The sequence below is a fragment of the Peromyscus leucopus genome, chromosome 14 (genome assembly GCF_004664715.2).
Source record: "Peromyscus leucopus breed LL Stock chromosome 14, UCI_PerLeu_2.1, whole genome shotgun sequence".
Lineage (NCBI taxonomy): Eukaryota > Metazoa > Chordata > Mammalia > Rodentia > Cricetidae > Peromyscus > Peromyscus leucopus.
The window spans coordinates 24,644,367-24,666,498 of NC_051075.1; the positions used below are offsets into that span (position 1 = coordinate 24,644,367).

Sequence of the window (22,132 nt, forward strand, 5' to 3'; positions counted from 1 at the left end):
AAGAAAGAAATAATTAAATTAAAAAATTTAAAAGGTGATAAAATAGTAATGAAGAATATGCTTACATTTTTATTTTTAGGCAGTCCTGAGGATTGGACCTAAGGGATCATGCCTCCAAGGTAAGTACTCTACCAAGCTACAGCGCCAGCTTGAGTTTGTTTACCAACGTAAAAGACCAGGGCCAGTGCAGAGACTCAGTGGGCAAAGGTACCTACTGTCAAGCCTGAAGACCTGAGTTCCACCCCCAGAACCTACACGATAAAAGGCGAGAACTGGCTCCCCCAAGTTGTCCTCTGACCTCCTCATGTGCAGTGTGGCTTGAATGATAGTGTGTGAGTGTGCACACACACACACACACACACACACACACACACAACTGTAATCATAAAACAAAAAATACAAAGTACATGAAAGACCAGCTTTGGTAAACCCTAGGGAGAACAGGAAGGCTTGCAAAAAAAAAATGCAATTGCTGGTTCAGATAGACAGACAGACAGACAGACAGATCACACCAGCCGACAGCAAGACCTGGGGTAGCCAGCACCTCTTGGCTTGCCATCGAATGGACCTCTGTGGCGGTCTTGAAGACAGCCTGTGCTATTTGTTATGTTTCTACCGGACGCTGGACTCCTCAACTCCACTGTGACTGCAAGTGGCTGGGTGAGCAAATCGAAATTACGTGTGCACCAACAATTAATGAAAACGCGCTGGGTAATTCGTAGTATCAAACTGTGGGGATCTTGTTTGTTTGTTTGTTTGTTATGAGACAGGACCTTGTGTATCCCAAGCTGGCTGCAAACCTGACATGTAGCCGGGGATGACCCTGAACCCATGTCTCCACCTCCTAAGTGCCAGGGTGACAGATTTGTGTTACCATGCCTGGCTTTAAACTATGAGGTCCTTAGGGAACTTGTCGTGATGGCTAAAACTATCACTCTAGGATGCATTTTAAAGTTGATGTTGTCAAATAATAAAGATTTAGGAACGGCCTCAACATGCAGAGATGGTGATTTTTTTTTTTTTTTTTTGGTGATGTAAGGTTCATTATCTGTTGTAAATCTAGATGGATTATTTCTTATCAGATTTAAGCCTGTCTGTCAATGAACCAAGTGGATTTTTTTTTTTTGTGCATGATTTCTAAAGAATCAAATTTCAAACCAATTATTTGGTTCAATAGGAGATCTTACAGCAGCATAATTCAGTTCTCAGTTACCACACTGTGTCAGCCGCATGTCAACCGCATGCCATGAGAGTTCGCCGGTGCACAGACACGCACAGCCATTGCACCTCGTGCACAGGACTGGTGTGCCCCAGGACCTGTGGCTGGCCGGCTTGATCATCGGTCCCCATGCATCTGTTATACGCTCACACCGAGGCTTATCATTGTGATCCTTCCATGTCACCCACGCGACGTTTTACAGAAGCAGACAGAATTGAAGAGCAGGAAGTGGCCGGCAGAGATGAAGGCACGATGGAGCAGGGAACAGGGCAGCGCTGCCACAGTCTCTGAGTGGAACACACACGTGACCGTGACCGTGACCGTGACCGCAGAAGACTGCCGGGGTCGGGCGGGGGCGCGGGTACCGCTGCTGCTCCGAGAAACGCTTCAGAGAAGCTTGGTGCAGGCAAGTTAGCACCACCACCACCACCCAGGAACGAAGCTGCGACAAGAAGCACGAATATGTCCCCACAGAGAGAAAAACTCCACATGAAAGGATACATCGTGAATACAGGAATGTTTTACAACAGTGGGGGGGAAAAATGAACCGTCGAACAGTAGACGCCGATCTAAATTTAAGAGGGGTGGGACCAGTCACCCTGACGCAGGAAAGACGTGTAGCGGCAAACACTACTTAAAGGGAAAAGTGCTGTTCGCACTACTACTGTTTTCACGTTCATGTGTGTGCAAATACACGTGGTTTGCAAGTGTGTGTCGTGTTTGTCTGTGTGTGGGCACCCATGTGTGTGGGTGCACGTGCTTGTGGGGCCTGAGGTCGCTGCGGTAATCGCGCTGGATCACTCATTGTGTTCCGTTCTCCCCAGCAAACCCGGAACTTGCGGGGATGTCTGGTCGGGCCAGCCAGCTTGCTCTGTGGAGTATGGGCTGGAATCACGGGCAGGCCAGGACCGCTGGCAGGCATTAGGTCGGTTCCGGGATCTGGACTCTAGATGACGCTTACACCATGGAACCATCTATCGACTCGGCCCCTCGGACTGCCTTGCTTTTGACAGTGAAATAAAACTCTCGGGTTCTCAGTGTATAAGCTTTCATTTTCTTGTGTTTATAACTGACAGCTGGAAGTTTTAAACATTTTAAGAATTTGAAAGGTCACAGAAGAGCCCTGATTTCCCTCTCAACCCAATATTAAAAACAGCCAGGGGGTAAAGGCACATTACTTTCAGAAGAGCAGCAGCTACTCACACTTGCCTTTCCTCTGGTACAAATGGGCACTAAACAGTGCCATGCAGTTATGGTTGTGCTAACGGAAAACCCCAGAAGGACGCTCAGTGGCTAAGAGCACACACTGCCCTTGCAGGGGGTCGCATTTTTATTTCCAGCACCCAGCTTCCTGTTCTGGCTTCCATGGGCACCTGCACTCACATGTGCATGCCTCCCACCCGAGACATACACACATATCTACAATTAAAAATACAATGAATCTCAAGCTAAGTTTCTGTAATAGATAAAACAGGGCATTTCAGGGTCAGTGAGTTGACACAGCTGTCCTGCTGGATCCCAGGGCTCTACATGGTGGAGAGAGAACTGACTCCCATCAATTGTCTTGACCACCAGACGTACACAAAACAAATCGATGTAAATATAATGGCTGACTGTTAAAAATGAAAACACTTCAGATATACTGCAGCTAATCTATTTTGCCACTGCTCAATCTATGTATGTACACACATGTAAATATAGACCAATAAATTAAGTCTGTTTTGTTTTGGAGACAGGATCTCCTATAGTCCGAGGCTGATATACAAGCTGAGAGGGACCTTGCATTTCTTATATTAAGATTCATTTTTTTAATGTGTCTGTGTGCCCACAGAGAGCCAGAGGTTACCGGCTCTCCTGGAGCTGGTTCTAGGAAGCTGTGAACCCCCAATGTGGTGCTGGGAATGGAGCGCGGCCCATGTTGTGGACTTTGAACATAGAGTGTCAAAACCACACAGCATGAGTGTAGCGTGAGTCAGGAAAGGTGGCGTTCAGGTGGGCTAAGGTCCTTTTATTATAAAGGATTCTGCTTGATTAAAGCGTTATGTAGTTTTTAAAACCAGAAAGGAATGTATGTGAAGGTTTAAAACTTTTAAGAGGCATTGTATGTATAAGAACCGGACACTAATCTAACAAGCAAGAAAAGAGAGGAGAAAAAGAAATGTAACTGGGCAAAGCCTTTGGAGAGAGGGCAGATTTCATTCCAAATAGGATAGCCATTAGGCACAGGGAAGGGGCCGAAAGTTCAGTGACGTTAAAACCATCACTGGCTAAAAACAAAAACAAACAAAAAACATAGGGACTGTAATTAGTAGGAGTCATTGAAGACATAATGGCAAAGAAAGGTTGAAAATGAAGACGTATACCTTGGAGACAACAACCAAAAGAAAGCTGTTGTGTCTCCCAAATGAACCAACCAGCCAACGCACTTGACGGCAGAAAACCTTCCTGAAGACAACGAGAGTTGATGGTGGTGAACGATTCAGTCAGCTAAACAGATGTGGCTTTAATGAATACGAATCTTGAGACTGTGAGTCTCGAGACTGTATGCAGCAGAAGTTGAGAGACCACAAAGAAAAATCTGTAACTTGCCATGTGGGGCAGGCAGCTAGATACACTTCCCTAGTCTTGGCATGTTCAGTTGCAAAACGCATATTCTCTTTAAGCGTATGAACTGGATCTTAGTATACACATGCAAATAAAGACTGACAAGGCCTTACTCTCCCAGCCAGGTGATGCTTTCATCAAGGGTCCAAGGTGCTCAGGATGCTTGTTCGGAACAAGCATACATACATTATTTGTAAGACAAGAGGGGACTGGATTGTCTCTGCCCTTGTGAGTTTACACCACCAACTATGGAGACTTGGATTCCCAAGACACACGAGACCATGAGCCAACATTGTGGAGGATTCTAGTTTATCTCGTGTAATTCTATTCTACATATTGCAATGCCTAATTGGGAGCCAAGGAAAAACATTTTAAATTTTAAATTTTCCAGTAAATGGCAGTGCTAGGATTCAAACCTGAGTTTTTTTTGTTTTTTGTTTTTTTGTTTTTTTCCTGTGCAGTGAATCCATTTTGGAAAGTACTTATTCTCTTGAGACTGGAAGGAAGGAGGGAAGAAGTGTGCTTACAGGAGAATCTGTAATGGTATCTGGGAGCTGTCTTGTACACACTGACAAAGGCTTTAAGTACCTGTGATGTGGGAGTGCTACACACTGGGCACAATCAGCGTGTGAGCTGTCTTGGTAGGGGAAGACTGTTCCGGAGGGTGAGGCTGGCTGAAATGACCCAGCACGCACCCTGCACACTGGAGACTAAAATGCCTCTCCTGTGTGACATCTTACAGCACTGGAAACCTTTCCTGTGAGTTCAAGCTGGCTATTTTCTCATTACTTATAGTTCTTGAAATGAATCCCAGTTTCAAAAGGCAGCCAGTCTTTCACAGCCAAGTGAAGGTCAAGTGGTACATTCTCTCCACTCTCAAGTTTTTCAAATGTGCATCTACTTTACAGCTTAACACGGGAAGAACACTCAGATAAGTGTAATTACACAGTTTTCAATCAGTTATTTAAATATATTCAGCATTGTAATGATTAGGCCCACATTATCTTTTATCATGTCCTATAGTATTTTCTGGCTTGGCCTCCTTGCCTCACAGTTCATTTTCCTCTCAATTTCTCCACATCATCTCCTCAGCCCCACGGCTTTGCTCCAAGACAGTCCTTAAACTTACCTTTCCAAAATGAAGATTTGAGGTGTAATGGAAGGGGACAGCAGGAGGATTTGGGGGGATGGAGGGGGTGTGAGGGGATAAAAATGAGGTGTATGCATGAAAATGGCCCCATCAAACCCATTTCTTTGTATAAGAAATAAAAAAAAAATAGTTTCCTGGGGGTGTGGGAGATGGCTCCGTGGATAAAGCACTTACTCCAGAAGCATGAGGAGCAGGGTTGGGACCCCCAGCACCCACATAAAAGCTGGGTGATCAGGTGGGATCCCCAGGACCCACATAAAAGCTGAGCTGGCAGGGAGGATCCCCAGGACCCACATAAAAGCTGGGTGATCAGGTGGGATCCCCAGGACCCACATAAAAGCTGAGCTGGCAGGGAGGACCCCCAGCACCCACATAAAAGCTGGGTGGACATGGAGCCTGCCTGTAATTCCAGCTCTCTGGAAGCAGAGACTGAATCCCAGGAGCATGACGGCTACCTAGAACCACCCTGTGGGCCATGACCCCTCTGGGGATCGAATGACCCTTTCACAGGGGTCACCTAAGACCATTGGAAAACAGTTATTTACATTACGCTCCATAACAGTAGCAACACCACAGTTATGAAGTAGCCATGAAAATAGCTTTATGGTTGGGGGGTCACCACAACATGAGGGACTGTATTAAAGGGTGGCAGCATCGGGAAGGTTGAGAACCACTGCACCAGCAGAAGAAAACAGGCTTAGTTAAGGTAGGAGAGTGCTTGTCACATCTGAGGAAATTAAGAAGACCAGTGTGGATGGAATAGATGGAGTGAGGAGCAGCGGGGTAGGAAACGTGATTTAAAATAGCGAGGGTAGGGGCTTGAGGACATGGTTCAATGGTGAACCACCTGCATGTGATAGTCCCTGGGTTAAGTCTCCAGCATTGAGGAAAACCATCCAACCAACCAACCAACCAGGGGCCCGGTTATGAGCACGCCAGACACATTTGTAGGCGAGTTGATGTCTTTGGACTTTAAATGTGGTGGGAAGTCACCTGACATTTCCAAGCAAAGGAGCAAAATAGTGAGGTTCCTTCTGCTCTGAAGAGCACAGGAGAGAGGGTGGTGGAGGCAGCAGGCAGAATGTACCAATGGGAAAGCCGAGAAGGAGAGAAGGAGCCAGAGTCGGGAAATGGTCTGAAGGTGGAAATGGCAAGAATTGCTAATGGGATGAGTATGGGGCAGCTTGAGCCAAAAGATTCTGGAGTTTGGTATAGGAATGAGACACCTAGACAGGATTAAGTTTCGGGGAAAATATCGGTAGTTCACTATTAGATTCTGGAGCTATGGTTGACTTTCAAGTCCTTGTGATCCATGGCCTCTAATAGTGACAAATGATGTTAGTTTTTACAGGAACATCTGTAAGCAGAAGTCACGGGTAGGAAACAGAAGAAATAAACCTGTTCCTCAGCAAGTCCCAGACAGGCAAGGGATTAAAATGGACCGGCCACTGAGCCTGTCTCATAGACACCATGATCTCAGGGCAAGAGGGGTCTTCTTTCTTCCAAAATGTTTTCCCAATTTTTGAGTTATTTTGCTGTGATGATGTTATATTGTTTGTACAAAAAGTGGGTTTCATGGGTGGCATTTCCATGCACGTATATAGTGTGTCCTAATTTGCTTTCTACTGATTTGATAAATACCATGGCCAAAAGAAACTTAGAGAGAAAGGGTTTCTTTCATCTTCCAGCTTACAGTCCGTCATGAAAGGAAGCGGAGACCTGGAGGCAGACTGAAGCAGAGGACACAGAAGAATGCTGCTTACTGGCTTGCTCCCTTGGCATGCTCAATGTGCTTTCCGTACACATCTCAGGCCCACCTTCCTAGGGAGGGGATCCTGGGCCCTCTTAAATCCATTATTAATCAAGAAATGACCCATTGGCTGGGTGGTGGTGGCGGCGGCGGCAGTGCATGCCTTTAATCCCAGCATTCGAGAAGCAGAGCCAGGCGGGGATCTCTGTGAGTTCGAGGCCAGCCTGGTCTACAGAGCGAGATCCAGGACAGGCACCAAAGCTCCACAGATAAACCCTGTCTCAAAAAACAAAACAAAACAAAACAACAAAAACAAGCAAACAAAAAAACAAACAAAAGACCCATAGATATGTCCAGAGGCTCATACGATGTGGGAAACTCCGAAAATGAGGTTCCCTCTTTCCCAGGTGACTCTGGCTCATGCCAGACTGATGAAAACTAAGCAGTACAGCATGTGTGGATTACGTTAGGTTCATGCCCTCTCCTATCCCCCTTTCTCCCCAGGATTCTCCTTTCTACCGTTCTACCGTCATTTCCCCTTTCTTCCTTCAGAATTTCTGAATTTAAATAACATTTATTCCACCACTAGAGAACTAAATCTTGAGAGATGATTCAGCATATGTGAGTTTTGGTCGAAGTGTAACGGAGCACAGGAAGGTCCTGTGTGTTTAAAAGGAGGAACACACGTTGGCAGTATTAAGAGAAAGGAGGTGGATACCACAAAGATTTCACACACTTTCTGGGATCCACCCTCTATATCTTAATGTTTCAGTGAGAAAACAGAAAGGATTGCTGGTGTTTAGAAGAATCCTCCAGGTTTCTCCCAAGCGGAGAAACTTTTCAAGTCTTTTTATTTTTCAACTTTTAGGAGTGCTGTCCATGTGGAAGGTCTACATGGCAGGGGTTGTCACCTCTGTGTCAGGGACACAGAGAATGCTGGGTAACTATACGAGTCTCCATTTGATGTTTGGGGCATCCTGGGGAAAGCTGCAACATTTAACCCTAGCCTTTTTTGTGATATATTCTTTTTTTTTTTTCTTCTGATCACCAGTCATGTATACTTTTTGCAGGGCGCTTAAAAGATCCAAAAACTCTTAAAAGTCTTACTAAATAGATGAACACTGCAACAATATTTTGGCACCCTTCCCTCCCAGTGTAAGCATTTTATTCTTCCACAACTGAGCTCTGTAGTACATGAGCACCTTCATGTCCTGCTCTTACCCTTAATGTCATGATGTACTTTTATCTGATGCTTATGGCTAACTCATCACATTCAGCTTCACAAGGATTTCCTTGAGGTAATTTCAGATTACCTACCATCACCAACACTAGGTGGTAAACATTTCTTTACAAATATTTCCAAGAAAGTGGCAGATTAAGGATTTTTTTTTTTAAGCATCCTGGTGCACTCTGTTGTATCATTTCCCAGATGGTTGTTATTGAGGGGGTGGTGATGGGGAGACTGCTGATTTTGGATAACATGTAACGATGCTGTTTGGGTCAGGGAAAAAGCCTTCCTGGCAAGGGTCTATCTTAAAGTATTAGAACCCTTACACCTGTCTTTCCACATCACAAATATTTCTGGGTCATGAGAAGGAAGAATAAAAGGAAGGACTGAGAGAAATTTGAGTTGGAAGTTGTGTCTTACGTAACTGACATGTCAGAAATGGTCAACTTGGAAACCAAGTTTATCAACCTGCTTAGGATCCTAGCATTTTAATCATTCAGGATATGAATTTTGATTGCAAAATATCACACTTACTGTACATGACTCCATGCTCTTTAATGGGAAGCATACCCTAACTCCTGTTCTTAATCCAGTCCTTAAAATACAATGGGACTGATCAGAAAACCCGAGAATCTAGTATATTGTTAAGTATTATTTTGTGAAACGTGTGTGTGTGTGTGTGTGTGTGTGTGTGTGTGTGTGTGTGTATACACTATAAGACTTATTGCTCAGTGTGAGAGGCAGTTAAAGAAGTAGTTTGAAGTTAGAGGTGCAATAGAAAGACTCTAGGTATTGGAATCTGCAAGGCTTTGGCTTGAATTTGTATTGTGTAACTCTTGCTAGTCATCTACTATCTTTCTGGCTTAATCTACCTATTGAGTAGAGTAGACATCTTGCTGGTGTGTGTGTATGTGTGTGTGTGTGTGTGTGTGTGTGTGTGTGTGTGTGTGTGTGTGTGTGTGTCTTTTTTTAAGCAGTGTCCTCCATGTAAAATTATTTCACTGACGGGACTCTTAGCCGGAATTCCACTATAACCGTGCCCGATTCTCCCGCCAGTTTTGTTGAGTGAGGAGCATTGAGCACAGTTCTTTCTCCTTCCTGTTCTCACATTGCACAGGTTTTTGTTATAAAGGCTGGCACCGTACCCCTGCCGAATACTGGCTAATTATTTCAGTTAGTATTACAAACTTTCAAATCTCTTCCGGTTCTTAACAACAACAACCAAGTGCCAGGCTGGTGGCAGGGGGCCAGACGACAATCTGTTGAGTTTGGTCTACCAGAACATCTTTTGCAGTCGTCTCTTGTCATGTCCAGGGAAGCAGATGCGATGCCGATTCTACCAGCATTTCTCACTCAATCTCCTCCATGCTAAACAGGCCAGTTAGGCATTAAGTCATGTCTCTGGGTAGCTTAAGTGGAAAGTGTGAACAGAGAAACCACTTTATGTGAGGACAGCCGAAAATTAGATCCCTTCCCCTCCCCACTCCTCTTCCCCCAGGGGAGGAGGCACTTATCAGCCAAGAGCTCGGTGCCCGAACCGTGCAGCGTCCTGAGCTCCAGAGGTTTGCCAGCACGCACGCTCTGCGGCGCCGAGAGCCCTTCTCCCCAGATGAATTCTCATAGTATCACAGACGCGCGCAGTCCGGATCGATACTGGATGGCAGACGTGCTCCCGCCGTCAAGTGTAGGCACAGGGCGGTGGATTTCGCTGCCCCGCAGTTCGCTCGCTGCTGCTTCTCATCAGCTCAGTCCTGACCGAGGACGGTTAACCCGTTCCCGCACCGACTCCCGCCCTCCACGGTCCTCCCCGCGGCGGCCGAGCCTTTCAGCCCGACGCCCCGGGGGCGCGGGCTCGGTCGGCTCCCCGCGCCTGGCGGGCTGGTGGCGCCCGGTTCTCCAGCGCGCGGTCCCTGCAGGCTGGACAGGGCGCTCCGAGCCCCTCGCGCCCGCTCGTCTTCCCGCGTCTCGGTCCCGGTGCCCCGGTGGGCGAAGGCCCCGCCCCGGGACCCGCTCCCACTCCTGATTGGCCGGCGCAGCTCGAGGGGCCCAGCCCGGCCCGGCCCGGCGTCTCAGCTATAAAGCCGGTAGCCGCATGCCCGGCCCGGCCCAGCCCGCCTAGCTCCGGGGCTCGCCCGCGCACCCGACCCACCATGCCGAGGGGCTTCCTGGTGAAGCGAACCAAGCGCTCGGGCAGCTCCTACCGCTCGCGCCCGGCCGAACCGCTTTTCCCGCCGCCGGGGCCCCGCGCTGCTGCACCGCCCTCGCCCGACGAGCCCGGCCGGGGACTGTCGGGGTCCCCTTGCCTCGCGCCCGCGCGGGACGGCGCCGAGTGGGGCGCGGGTGGCGGAGACGGCCCGGGACCCAGCCCCGCGAGGCCGGCGGGCCCCGAGCTGCGCCGCGCGTTCCTGGAGCGCTGCCTGCGCTCGCCCGTCTCCGCCGAGTCCTTCCCCAGCGCCACCGCCTTCTGCTCCGCGGCGCCCGCGGCCGCGACCTCGGGGGAGCAGTTGGTGCCGCCTCGGGTCGCCGTCCCCGTCTCCGTCCCCGCGCCCACGCCCGCCCCGCAGGGGCTCCAGCGCCGCGGCAAGGGCGCCCTGGGCTGCGTGTCGGCGGCGCCCGCGGCCGTCAGGAAGCCTAAGGCGGTGAGGAGGCTGAGCTTCGCAGACGAGGTGACCACGTCCCCGGTGCTCGGTCTGAAGATCAAGGAGGAGGAGCCCGGGGCGCCGGCGCGGGCTCTGGGCGGCGTCCGCACGCCGCTGGGGGAGTTCATCTGCCAGCTGTGCAAGCAGCAGTACGCGGACCCCTTCGCGCTGGCTCAGCACCGCTGCTCCCGCATCGTGCGCGTCGAGTACCGCTGCCCCGAGTGCGACAAGGTCTTCAGCTGCCCCGCGAACCTCGCCTCCCATCGCCGCTGGCACAAGCCACGTCCCGCGCCCTCCTGCGCCGCGAGTAAACCTCCCTCCGCGCCGTTGACCCCTCCGGACCCTTCCCTGGCGGCGGGCAAGGAGAACGGCCGCATGCCGCGGACCGACGATCAGCACCCGCAGGCCCGGGACAGCTCCGGGGCCGGTCAGCACCGGGACAGCGCCACTCTCGCAGGCCTGCAGGCGCTGGTGCACCCAGAGGCAGCACGGCCGCAGGCCCCCTACCCCGAGGTGATGCTCGGGCGTCGCGGTCCCGGGCCAGGCGGTGCCAGCGTGGGGGCGACACCCGAGGTCTTCGTGTGCCCGTATTGCCACAAAAAGTTCCGTCGCCAAGCCTATCTGCGCAAGCACCTGGGCACCCACGAGGCGGGCCCGGCCCGTGCACCAGCCCCGGGCTTCAGCTCGGAGCGCACAGCCCCACTCGCCTTTGCGTGCCCGCTTTGCGGGGCGCACTTCCCGTCCGCGGATATCCGAGAGAAGCACCGGCTATGGCACGCTGTCCGCGAGGAGCTGCTACTGCCCGCCTTGGTCGGGGCTCCCTCGGAAGCGGGCCCTGGAGGGGCGTCCGACGGTAGCACTCAGCAGATTTTCTCATGCAAGTACTGCCCATCCACTTTTTTTAGCTCCCCGGGCCTGACCCGGCACATCAATAAGTGTCACCCCTCAGAAAGCCGGCAAGTGCTGCTGTTGCAGATGCCACTGCGGCCTGGCTGCTGAGGGGACTGAGGCCTGGTGAGATTTCGAGAATGGCTTGGAGAAAACAATATGGGAACTCCTGTGGGGCTTTCATCGTCTGGCAATTTCCTTTCCTCCCCATGCCTTCCCTCTTAAAACTCTCCCGGTCACGATCCGCCCGGGAGAAGGCAGCGAGATGTAAAACCCCCTCTCTAGAGCAGGTATGTATCTGGCATAAAAATCTATGGTCAAAACTGACAGCTTGAAGTCCTCATTTCCCCGCTAAAACAGGACATCCCTTTCCTTAAAACGCCGGAGACCCCAATGAATCCTCTATGGTTTGTAGTTCCTATGGAAAGTCGCAGTGAACGCGTGCAAGTCTCAGTGTGTACACCTAAAGTGGTCGTCACCAACGTTTCTCTCTCTTGTCACCTCAGGCACTTAGGTCGTTTCTGTCTCAAGAGGGTCAGATTTCTTGCCTTGTATATTCTGTGAATCAAGCTATGTGACTGATGCCAAACTTGCAGGGAAGGAGGACCTACCCTTGTAGACAGACAGGAGTACAAGAGGATGTTGCTGTCTGGCGTGAAACTTTCTTTCCTCATTTGGATGTATTAGTTCCTTTTTAAAATTAGGTTTTGGAGGTGGGGAAGGTGCGGCTTAGTGGGAAGGAGTTGGTGTGCTCTCTGAATTATTTACCTGTTTTATGTGCTGCATCCAGGAGGAGCTACTTAATTTTTTTCTTTACATAATCTTTTTTTTGAAATACCATACTCATTCCTAAAGTTTGAATGTTTTAGAAAGATTTAATTCCAATTATGTAACGATTATGCTGTAAATCTGCTGCATATTACATCAAAAACTGTTCAACTTAAGGAGGATGTAATCCACCATGGAACTGAATGTCAATTCACTCAATATCCTATATTTCTTTGCAGGAGCAATGTTTGATTTTTTTTTTTTTTGTAAATCATACTCAGTGTATATTCTGTATCTATTCCCTCAATAGCCAGAGTCTGGGACACTGGCTGAGTGTTGTCCAACAATAGATTTGTAAGCTGCTTCCGCCAAATAAATGTACTCTGTAGACTGTACCTGTTTTCTTCTGTCTTAAGAAGTGGTTGAACACAGTGTATTTTCAAAGGCACATCTCTTACCTTCCTAATACCAGCATTCAACTTTGGAATCTTAGGGACCTATTTTGACAGAACACAAAGGCAGGAGATAGTATACCTTGCAAAGGAATATAACAGTGCTGAAATGCAATGGGAATTCCTCCTTGGAAGTTGAGCTGAGGACTGCAGCTCCATGGAGGGGAGAATAGGACTGTTTTTGTTTGTTTTAAGTCTACTCAATAGTGTTACCTGGAGATAACAAATTATAAATGGTGACTATTTCAAGTCTGTATTTTCTGTTCATCTTGTTACCTGTTATCAATCCAATAGAAATACGTAAGGAGTTAAGTTTGATTTTCCTTTGAAAAATTCTTCCTGTTGGCTATGGGAAACTCAAGTGTTTTAAACACATTCCTACAGGATCTCTTTACTCATTTGATTGTTTTATTTATGAGCATTAATTAAAAAAAAAGCAAATTAGTAACTCTAAAAATTTGCTAAGAAAAATTTGGTAGAAAGTTTTATTCCTGAAAGTATATTAAAAAACACTAAAAATTTCAAAAGTCAAATGTCATGAGATAGATGCATTGATTTTGGTCAAGTTTCTGTCCAGACTTAGGAAGTGGAAGACTTTCTGTGCTCAAATGGACAGCGGGAGGACCTTTGAAAAGTACACTGGGCTGATTCTGAAAACAGCGTTTATGTTTATTTTCATGATTAGCTAAGCTGCCCTAGGGGATATGTTACCTCTCCCAATTACATAGCCCTGCTGCTTTTAAGTCTGAAAATACATGAAATAGAATACAATCATGGACAGGAAGTGTGAAGAATATTTTATTTTGTTTTATTAAATATCATGTCATCTTTTTGTCCCAGTACAAATCTGTAGACACTACATGAATGATACATAATTTATATTCTGTGGTTTGTCAGGAGGATGTATTTACACATGCAGTTGGTATCAATCATGCTACATTTCCTTAGGAGATGCCCATGTTAAACAAAAGGGGCAGCTTATTTACTACAGGAAATACTTCTGGAGGTGGGATGCACACCAATCTGCACCTGCAGCAAGTTTAGTACTACAATATTAGCTTTAACGTAAGACTCCTAGGTCATGTTCCCTTCTTTTTAAACAGTACACATAATTTGAGCAAAACATTTATATGAGAAAAGTCTTCCACCCTTCTCCACCACCTTCTTTTTTGGTACTTTACAAAGTACACAGACACACCAGGATAAAGGGGTCAATAATAAAGGACCACAGCCCCCAAACAGAAGTGGTATTTAACAGTGATGCCACCTACAAAAGCAGAACACAGTTGTTTGGAAGCTCAACAGAAATCAAAGTTCAGCGGTGATTTTCCTAGTTATTCAATGTGTTGTGTTGTCTTCTGCACTGCCGAGAAGTGAGACACTGACCTGGGAAGAGAAAGCTCAGCTGGAATCGGAGCTGCTGCATGGCCATTAGAGTGTTTCTGTTTGGAACATAAACAATCTGTCCACATCCTGTGTAACGAACTCATGTGCAGCTTTTGCTCTAGCTTTATAAATGCTTGTATTAATTTACATTTGTAGGGCTGGGCTGTAAAGGGCAGTGTGCTTGCCTAGCATGCTTGGGATGCTGGCGTCCGTTCCCAGCACTACAAAAAAAAAATGGTTACATTTGTAAAAACTATGTATTTATTGAATTACAAAGTTGTAATGAGGCACAATAAATAACACGACTATCTGTCCAATTATATCTTGGCTCAACATTAATCATGGATTGAAGGCAGCACTACTTAGACATGATTATCTAGGAAAGTGAAGAGTATGGAATAAAATTCAATCCCCTCAAAATACAGTAGCATGGAGTGTGGAAAAAAAAACCCCTGAACTAAATAAATAGTCCAAATTTAAAATAGTAAGTTGCAAGTTACTTTAAGTCCAGTGTTTTCTCAAATAAGTGTACAGGAAGGAACATGAATGTTATGGCAAACATGAGGCCTGAAAGAGTTAACACTACGTTTGTGCCAGGGTGGCTACTGCTGATCACTGCTGGGCTGTTTGTCTCCTTAGGATTTATTGGCTGAGCCAGAGGACCGACGCAGCTTCATGGACATTCGGCTTTTGCTAGTTCGAGGAGACATTGGAGAGGCCAGGTCGGCCCCATCTACCTGTGCTGCTGTGGAAGCGTCACTGGGTAGACTCTCTGGGTAGGATCCTGCAGGAGAGAGTGAGCATGTTAGTATTCTCCAGTCTTTCAGACTGTAATGACCTTTCTGCTGCTATCTGGAACAAGATCCCAACCCTTCACAAGGACTTCAGAAGTTTAAAAAAAAAAAAAAAAAAAAAAAAAAGCAAGTCCCAGACTTGCTAGTTCCCAAAGCTTACTAATATATTTGAACCCCTGTGACCTGGTGGCTCATGTCATATTTTTTAAAAAAGCACCAATTATCGTGTCCAGAGCCAGCATCCTGGAGAAAGACCAGGGATCCAAAGCACTGCCAGCATGCAGGGCAGGTCGTGGGAGGTGGGAAGGAAGAGCAGCTGCACTGAGCAGCCAGAGAGCATCTTCTCACTCCACGATAGGCTCCAAACAGGAAGGCCCCCAGGAGACCAGGCTAGTAGATAAGGAGGTTACAGAAGGAGCAGACAAATTCTTGGGAGAAGGAAAAAGATAGGAATTTTCATTTGAAAGCCAGTCAGATAAGACAAACCAACTTTAGAACATGTCTTTAGACATGAGTAATGCTTCTGTGTTCATTTTGTGTTTACAGTTAGCAGTAGAATTAGTAGACACAGAATTGTAAAAAAGGCAAAACAAAGTCAACTAGGAAAATCCCGTGTCCCTGACAGGGCACTTCTTCCAGAGCCTCACTGACACTTCGGGCTTGGGAATGATGATGCAATGAAACACTCATGCTCAAATTGAAGATATACATATTTGTAAAAGAAAAACAAAAATGCTCAATAAGTACAGATCCTACTGAGACATCTTAAGAACACATCCCCAAAGAACTCTTCAAAGTACTTTGAAAAGCCAAATGGTCTAATTATACTTAGGGACTGACAGACATTTCTAAGTGACATTCGCCTGTCACTTGTACCTGTGTACTGCCTGCTCAAAGTATCTTCTCCACTATTTCTTTTCTAACCAGATGAGGCTGGCCCACGAAATAAAGCAGGAAGTTTGTTTTTGTTTTTTTTTCTCTCTCTCAGATTTACTCCTCCCAATGATCCGAGCTGGCTCACAGTAGACACAGACTAGAATACTCAGAGGATGCAAGTCCACAGCCTACTTAGAGAAGCCTGGCACAAGAGTGGGAAGGACAGCGAGGAGCAGTCTCCGGGCTCCCTGGTGCCATGCAGGCGCTGCTGTGTGAGGAGAGATCTTCCCTCCCAGCGCTGCTCCTTGAGGGCCAGCGTCTCTGGACGAGGGCTGGAGGGAACAGAAGCGGCAGTGCATGCTTTCTGCTGGGAAGGGAAAGTGCAGTAGCGAGCAGAGTGGAGAACAAAAGGGAAGACAGACAGACAAGAGGGAGCCTGTGCAGGCGCTGCAGGCGTTACCCCAGCAACGGACAGCAGTCAGGTTTGTATTCCCAACACAACTGGCATGCAATGAGTTAGGGTGGTGATGTCCCGCAATGGCCAACGCTCCCAGTTCAGATGCCATACTTACCAACTAACAAAACAAGTTCAAACAGGAAAAGAGAATAGGAAAAAAGTCTGTGAGAGAGCCGAGAAACATCTCCTAATGTCTTCACTGCACTGGTTGTCTTACCAATCAGTCATAAGACCTTTAGACAGACAGTGTAATGAGGTAATAGCTACAACTGTTTAAATTTCATGGATTAAAATGAAAATTTCAACTCCTTGCTAAACTAGCTATTTTCAAGTGCTGAGTCACACCTGGTTAGTTGCCACCATCTTGGACAGACATGTGACATTTATATCACCACAGTTTTACTGAAGAGAATTGCTTTCAAGCATCCCAGTTAATTCTTAATCCTCAAACCCAGTACTAGAATGAAGAGTTTTTGGAGAAAACCAACATGTTTCCGTAAACTGTTTTTGTTGGTTGAAACTCTTGAACTCTTGAAGGCAGTTTGACAATGAGATTTGCTGGTTTTTGTTTTCCCCACTTTTGAATGACAGGAAAGATGCCCATCTTTGGGCATCAGGGTGCACATCCCACTTCTCTATGTAGAACGCACTGTCTTCAAAACCAGCCATTCTCCCATGTCTTCTTATTGCCTCACAGTGTGGCTGGCCATAAGAACTTTAGATAGGCACTATGTAATGAGGTAGCTAGAGCCACATTAAAATGATTAAACGTCATTTCATGCAATTAAAATGAAGTCAGCCGAGTCAGGGCTGGTGGAGGTCTCATGCTTCCACTTGTGCAGTTGACCCGTGGAGTAGACTCAGCAGAGCCCCACCCCAGCAGCCCCCAGGAGCAGGCCTCGGCTTTGGATTTATAAAGAAAACAGTCATTCTTGCTATCCCTGTTACAACCTAGTCTTTCCAATTATTGATTTACACCAGATGAGTAATGAAGATGTGACTAAATTATTTGTCATCACTGTATCCTCTGAGGGTAGCTTAAAAAGTACCCATGGCTCCTATGGCTGTGCACTACCTGATCCAAGTGTTCCCAGATGGGTGTCTACATTTGACAGTACAAGATGGTGTACTGCGTGCTGATTACTACAAACCATCATAGATGGTACCATGGATATGACTTTGGGAGGCTCCACAGACATTTTAAAAAGGAGTATAAATGATTCTTAAATTTATTTTGGCTTGGTTTATACTGTCTGCTGATAAGCATGGCCACTTTAAAACTTCCTACAGTTAGTGTCTGTATATATACTGTATATATACTGTAAAGCCTGTAAAATACTGTAACTTTGAAAGTGACTTCAGTTAGATCAACTAAGAGACAATGCGAATATGTCAGAAAGAATGAGGCTAGGTACTGCTGGACTCTTGTTTTCTAATAGTAATAATTATGTATTTACATTTAGTTATTTATTCTGTCTGTGTGTATGAATGCCATGGGGCATGTGGAGGTCAGAGGACAGCTTGTGACAGTCACTTCTCTCCCTAGTCTACTATATGATCCCCGGGGATCCCACTCAGCTTGTCTGGCTTGGTGGTAAACACCTTACCTGCTGAGTCATTTTGCCGGCCCACCTCTTGCTTTATGAACTGTTTCATCTTGGGCAAGCTGACTGCAGTCCTTTTCTTATGTGTGAAATGGAGACAGGGAGAGTTACTGGTCAAGCTGTGGAGATTAAGGACTATGCAGCCAAGAGCCTGGTGTGTAGCAGGTACAAAGTGAGCATGGTTACATCAAGGCTGCCACAGAGCCATGAGGAGACTTTGAGTCAGAACAGGAGGATTTGGAAAGAAGGGTAGAAACTAGAAATTGTTTTGGATAAATGATTACCTATGAAATATAGTCAGCCAAATGCGGAGAATATCTGTGACGTACATTTAGGTTTAATTTTCAGAAATTAGAGGGTTTATCCTCTTTTCTGTTGAAAGTGCTATAAAATACATCCTTAAAGGTCAGATTACCCTAACAAACTTCCAGCTTTAATGTCATTTGCAGAGTCAATGATTAAGATCACACAGACACAGCCCAAACTGTCATAAAGGAAGTAACACACTATTCCAAACAAATTGTACAGACATACAGGCAAACAAGGGATTTCATTTTAAGCACTGAAAAACTACTGCTGGAGACCTGAATAAACCAGGTCAGGCTTCTTGTATTTTCTCTCCTCCTTACAAATGAGAAAACTGGTATAGTACAGATTGACTTGACTTCATGTAGTATAAATGTCAGGACTACAATTTAAATCCAGATCAGTCTGATTTCAAAATATACTTCTTCCTTGGCAACCCTAAAATTTTTTAAAGGATTTTTCAGTGGAAAAGTAGAGCTCTACAAACACAAATTTCTAAGTCTCTGAGCTGTAAATGTGATGGGTACTGAGTCACCTCTCTCTCTGTCTCTCTCTCTCTCACCCTCACCCCCTTTCTCACTGCTACCAACAGTAAGGGCTGAAGGACCTAATGGCAACTGTGACGTTGGGACCATGAGCTCTGAAGGCAGGCAGGGTCAGAGTACATGCTGACTGACCTCCACTTGTGAGGTGGTCCTGGTATCGTTTCTTTCTCCTTTTAAAACTGCACAGACATGCTGTGAAGACGTAATGAAAGGGTCCACATACTGCAGTACGCAGTGTCTCACCCTCAACTATTTATTACTTTCATTACCAAAGTTTTACATTGAAATGAGTGTTCTATATGAAAACTGAACCCAGTAATTATTGCCACAAATTATGCTATTTAAGTCAGTTTTATCTACTGGTTAATAACATAAAAGTCAAATTTCCAAGTGTACTGAAAAGAACACATTTGCCTGTTTACAAGTTCAGACTAATCCACTGACACACAAATTTGAGCAGGAATCTTGTTTTTTAAAAGAATCAAACAAATTTATAGATTATGCTAATATACTGAAGGAAACTGATTTTCATATTGGCACTTATAACTAGTGTTTAGTTTTTTTTTATATATAAGTATCTTCTGAAGGAGCTAAAATATTTTCCTTTAGATTATTTCACTGTCTGGGAGGAAAGTTTAAAATAATGTTTAAAGGACACTGAGCTTAAAGCACCTAAAATAATATCTAATTTTGGTGACATGTCCTCCTTAAAGATTCAGAAAGAAAGACCCAAAGGCCACACATCCTAACCTATCTACATATGGCAACACCTAGCATGGGAATGAACAGCAAGACTGATAGTTTCTAAAGGCAATTATAAAAATGGTGTATATATAGAAATATCATGTCCATACATGTAAATAATCAAGTTATTAGTCAACTCCTTAATTGCTAAAGAATAGCTAAGCTGCTCAAAAAACCAAAAGAAGGTATATTAGAGGCTAACATGTAATTCCAGATATACTATACCATATTTATGGTTGATATAATAAAAATACATAGTACTAGAATTATGGGCATATTGTTAATGCTGAAATTGAGAAAGACTAAGTAGTATTTATTGTACCCAGCAAAGAAGGATTCTGTTCCTCAATAACATCGTATAATTTTTTATTACAAAAAATCCCCAGGACAATGCTGAAAAAACAAGGCAGCATTAGAGAAGTATGAATGTTTTGAACTATCACTGAAATCTGGCCAGGAACAAGGACAATTTTATTTTCAAATTTACAGTTTAAAGAAATATGTTTACATATATAAAAAACTTTTGATATTTTCTACATTCATGCCTGACAAAGATAAGACAAAATTTCCTGTAACTTTTTTAAAAAAAATAAAGGACAAGAAAAATTTAATAATGTTTTAATGTAGTTATGGAAGATCAACATTGTGTGACATCACAGTATTTCCCTCAATAACCTTAGGGATAAAAATAATTTCCCTTAAGTTATCAGTCTAGTGCCACAGACAGCACATTTTGAGAAGACACAGTTATGTAATTTATGGGTCAATTATGGTACACCGAAATCTTTCACATCTATTTAAATAAAGTTACATGAACAAATTTTTAGATTTAAATGTCATCACTATTAGCCGATTACTGTTAACCAGTACATTTCAGATGAGGAGAATTATATAAATACACATACACGGCCCCGACCCCCAGTTAGGGAATGAGCTCAGCCAGGGCTCTGAGTCTGGTAAACATACATCCTACCACCGGGGCTATCCTGCCAGTCCCTGTGAATATAGTTCTCAATACTATTCCACTGAGTCTAAATACAGTACATTAGAGTTGGCTACAGGGAATATCTGCATATTAGCATTTTTAAAAACTTAATTTCACGCCGGGCGGTGGTGGCGCACGCCTTTAATCCCAGCACTCGGGAGGCAGAGCCAGGCAGATCTCTGTGAGTTCCAGGCCAGCCTGGGCTACCAAGTGAGCTCCAGGAAAGGCGCAAAGCTACACAGAGAAACCCTGTCTCGAAAATCAAAAAAAAAAAAAACAAAACAAAAAAACCAAAAACAAACAAACAAACAAAAAAACAAAAAAACCTTAATTTCACGTATACCACTATTGATTAGTATTGTTTTATATGCAGAGGACATCTAAAGTTGATTCTCAATTGTAATAATCTATTTCCTGAACGGAGCAAACAAACTTTATAATTACAAAATGAATTTAGCTATGTGTGCAGGTTGGTGTGAGCCTATAATCCTAGTGTTTAGAAGAGTTCAAAGCTAACCTGAACTATATAGTAAGACTCTGTCTCAAAAAAAAAAAATCCAATAAACATTATACTATGTCAGTTTTGTAAAGAACCAGTCAGGTCCAAATTGTTATGAAATACTTACTTCAAAGTCTCTCATTTTGACTTAAAGTATAAAGGATTATTTTCTATGTAAGAGGTGAAATATGACAGGAAAACAAAGATTTGAAATGAATGGAAGAAAAATTATTCTTCAGGTACTATGTTTTGTTATTATAGATTATACTGTGTTGAACTGAGTACCATCCTGGTAAGAATTTGTCCTAACTATAAAAGTCTTTAATATAGCCTTATGAGATGGTCTCGATGACTGGCGATGACAATACCCAGGTATACATAACCCATTTTCATTTTGCTGTTCAGTAATTCACCTTTGATACCTTTCCTTTCTTTTGCCTTTTTATCTTAATGCCAAACTGATCACTTTTATATAGTGTCCATCTATGAAAGTGAATCTTACACTTTTTATATTATTTTCAAAAGATTTAATCTTGCATAACATATTTCCTCTTTGCTAGGTCTATTAGTTGAAAGGTTTCTAAGTTCTTTGGTAAAATTATTTTTCTGATGGCAAATTAATTATTTATTAAAATAAAAGAAAGACTTAATTTCATTAATGAAACTTCAACTGAGAATTATAATTCTATTTAAAAATAGATTAGTTTAAAAAACTGTTGTGCATTTAAATTTATCTGATATAAAGAGATATATCTGATGTAACAAGAGTGAGAAGTAGTTTATTTTGGCCAAGTTCCTATTATGCTCTTTCTGCTTCCCCTGGACATCACCACAACTCATCCCTGGATTTCAGGGGCCTGGTGCAGTGCAAGGCACACAGAGAAAAGCCAACGATGAGTCCAGGTATCTAGTAACAATAGAATGTATTGCAAAAATACAAAGACACACGACGTCAGTTCAAAAGAGCTACTTTTCATGCTGAGAAACAACAAACAAAAGAAGTCAATATAACAGGGTATAACTAGTTTCAGTCAAGGAGTCCTATCATTAGTTACTTTATCCCCAAACCATGTTAGTGTTTCATGCAGACCTGGGTTAGTTAGTATAATTCTGGGGAAAAATTTAGTGACAACGTTTGAAATGTTTAGTATGAACCAGGGCAGTGTTAAGTCTGCTTACTGTCTGAGTTACAAGCACAGAGCTTGCTAGTTCTGGAAAAAGGGAATGGGAGAAGAACA

At 44.7% G+C, this 22,132-nt stretch overlaps 2 protein-coding genes across 15 annotated transcripts in view; one reads left to right on the forward strand and one right to left on the reverse strand.

Moving 5' to 3' along the window:
- The first annotated feature begins 10,101 nt into the window (after nt 1-10,101).
- Insm2 (INSM transcriptional repressor 2) lies at nt 10,102-13,456 on the forward strand. Its single transcript, XM_028869742.2, has one exon. It carries the CDS (start codon nt 10,102-10,104, stop codon nt 11,587-11,589), a length of 1,488 nt encoding a protein of 495 aa, XP_028725575.1. The 3' UTR covers nt 11,590-13,456.
- An 18-nt stretch (nt 13,457-13,474) lies between these two features.
- Nucleotides 13,475-22,132, reverse strand: part of Ralgapa1 (Ral GTPase activating protein catalytic subunit alpha 1) — a 220,128-nt gene continuing 211,470 nt past the window's right edge. For 7 of the 14 annotated variants that reach the window (XM_028869729.2, XM_028869732.2, XM_028869727.2 and 4 more), the window contains 2 exons: nt 16,327-16,329; nt 13,475-14,868 (listed from right to left, as the gene is read on the reverse strand). In XM_028869729.2, the coding sequence (XP_028725562.1) occupies nt 14,720-14,868; nt 16,327-16,329 (152 nt within the window). In that variant the 3' untranslated portion in view covers nt 13,475-14,719. The remainder of the gene's footprint in view (nt 14,869-16,326; nt 16,330-22,132) is intronic. The other 7 variants (XM_028869733.2, XM_028869728.2, XM_028869730.2 and 4 more) reach the window with 2 other exon arrangements.

Coding starts and splice junctions, on each gene's coding strand:
- Insm2 (XM_028869742.2), top strand. CDS start 10,102: ATGCCGAGGGGCTTCCTGGTGAAGCGAACCAAGCGCTCGGGCAGCTCC.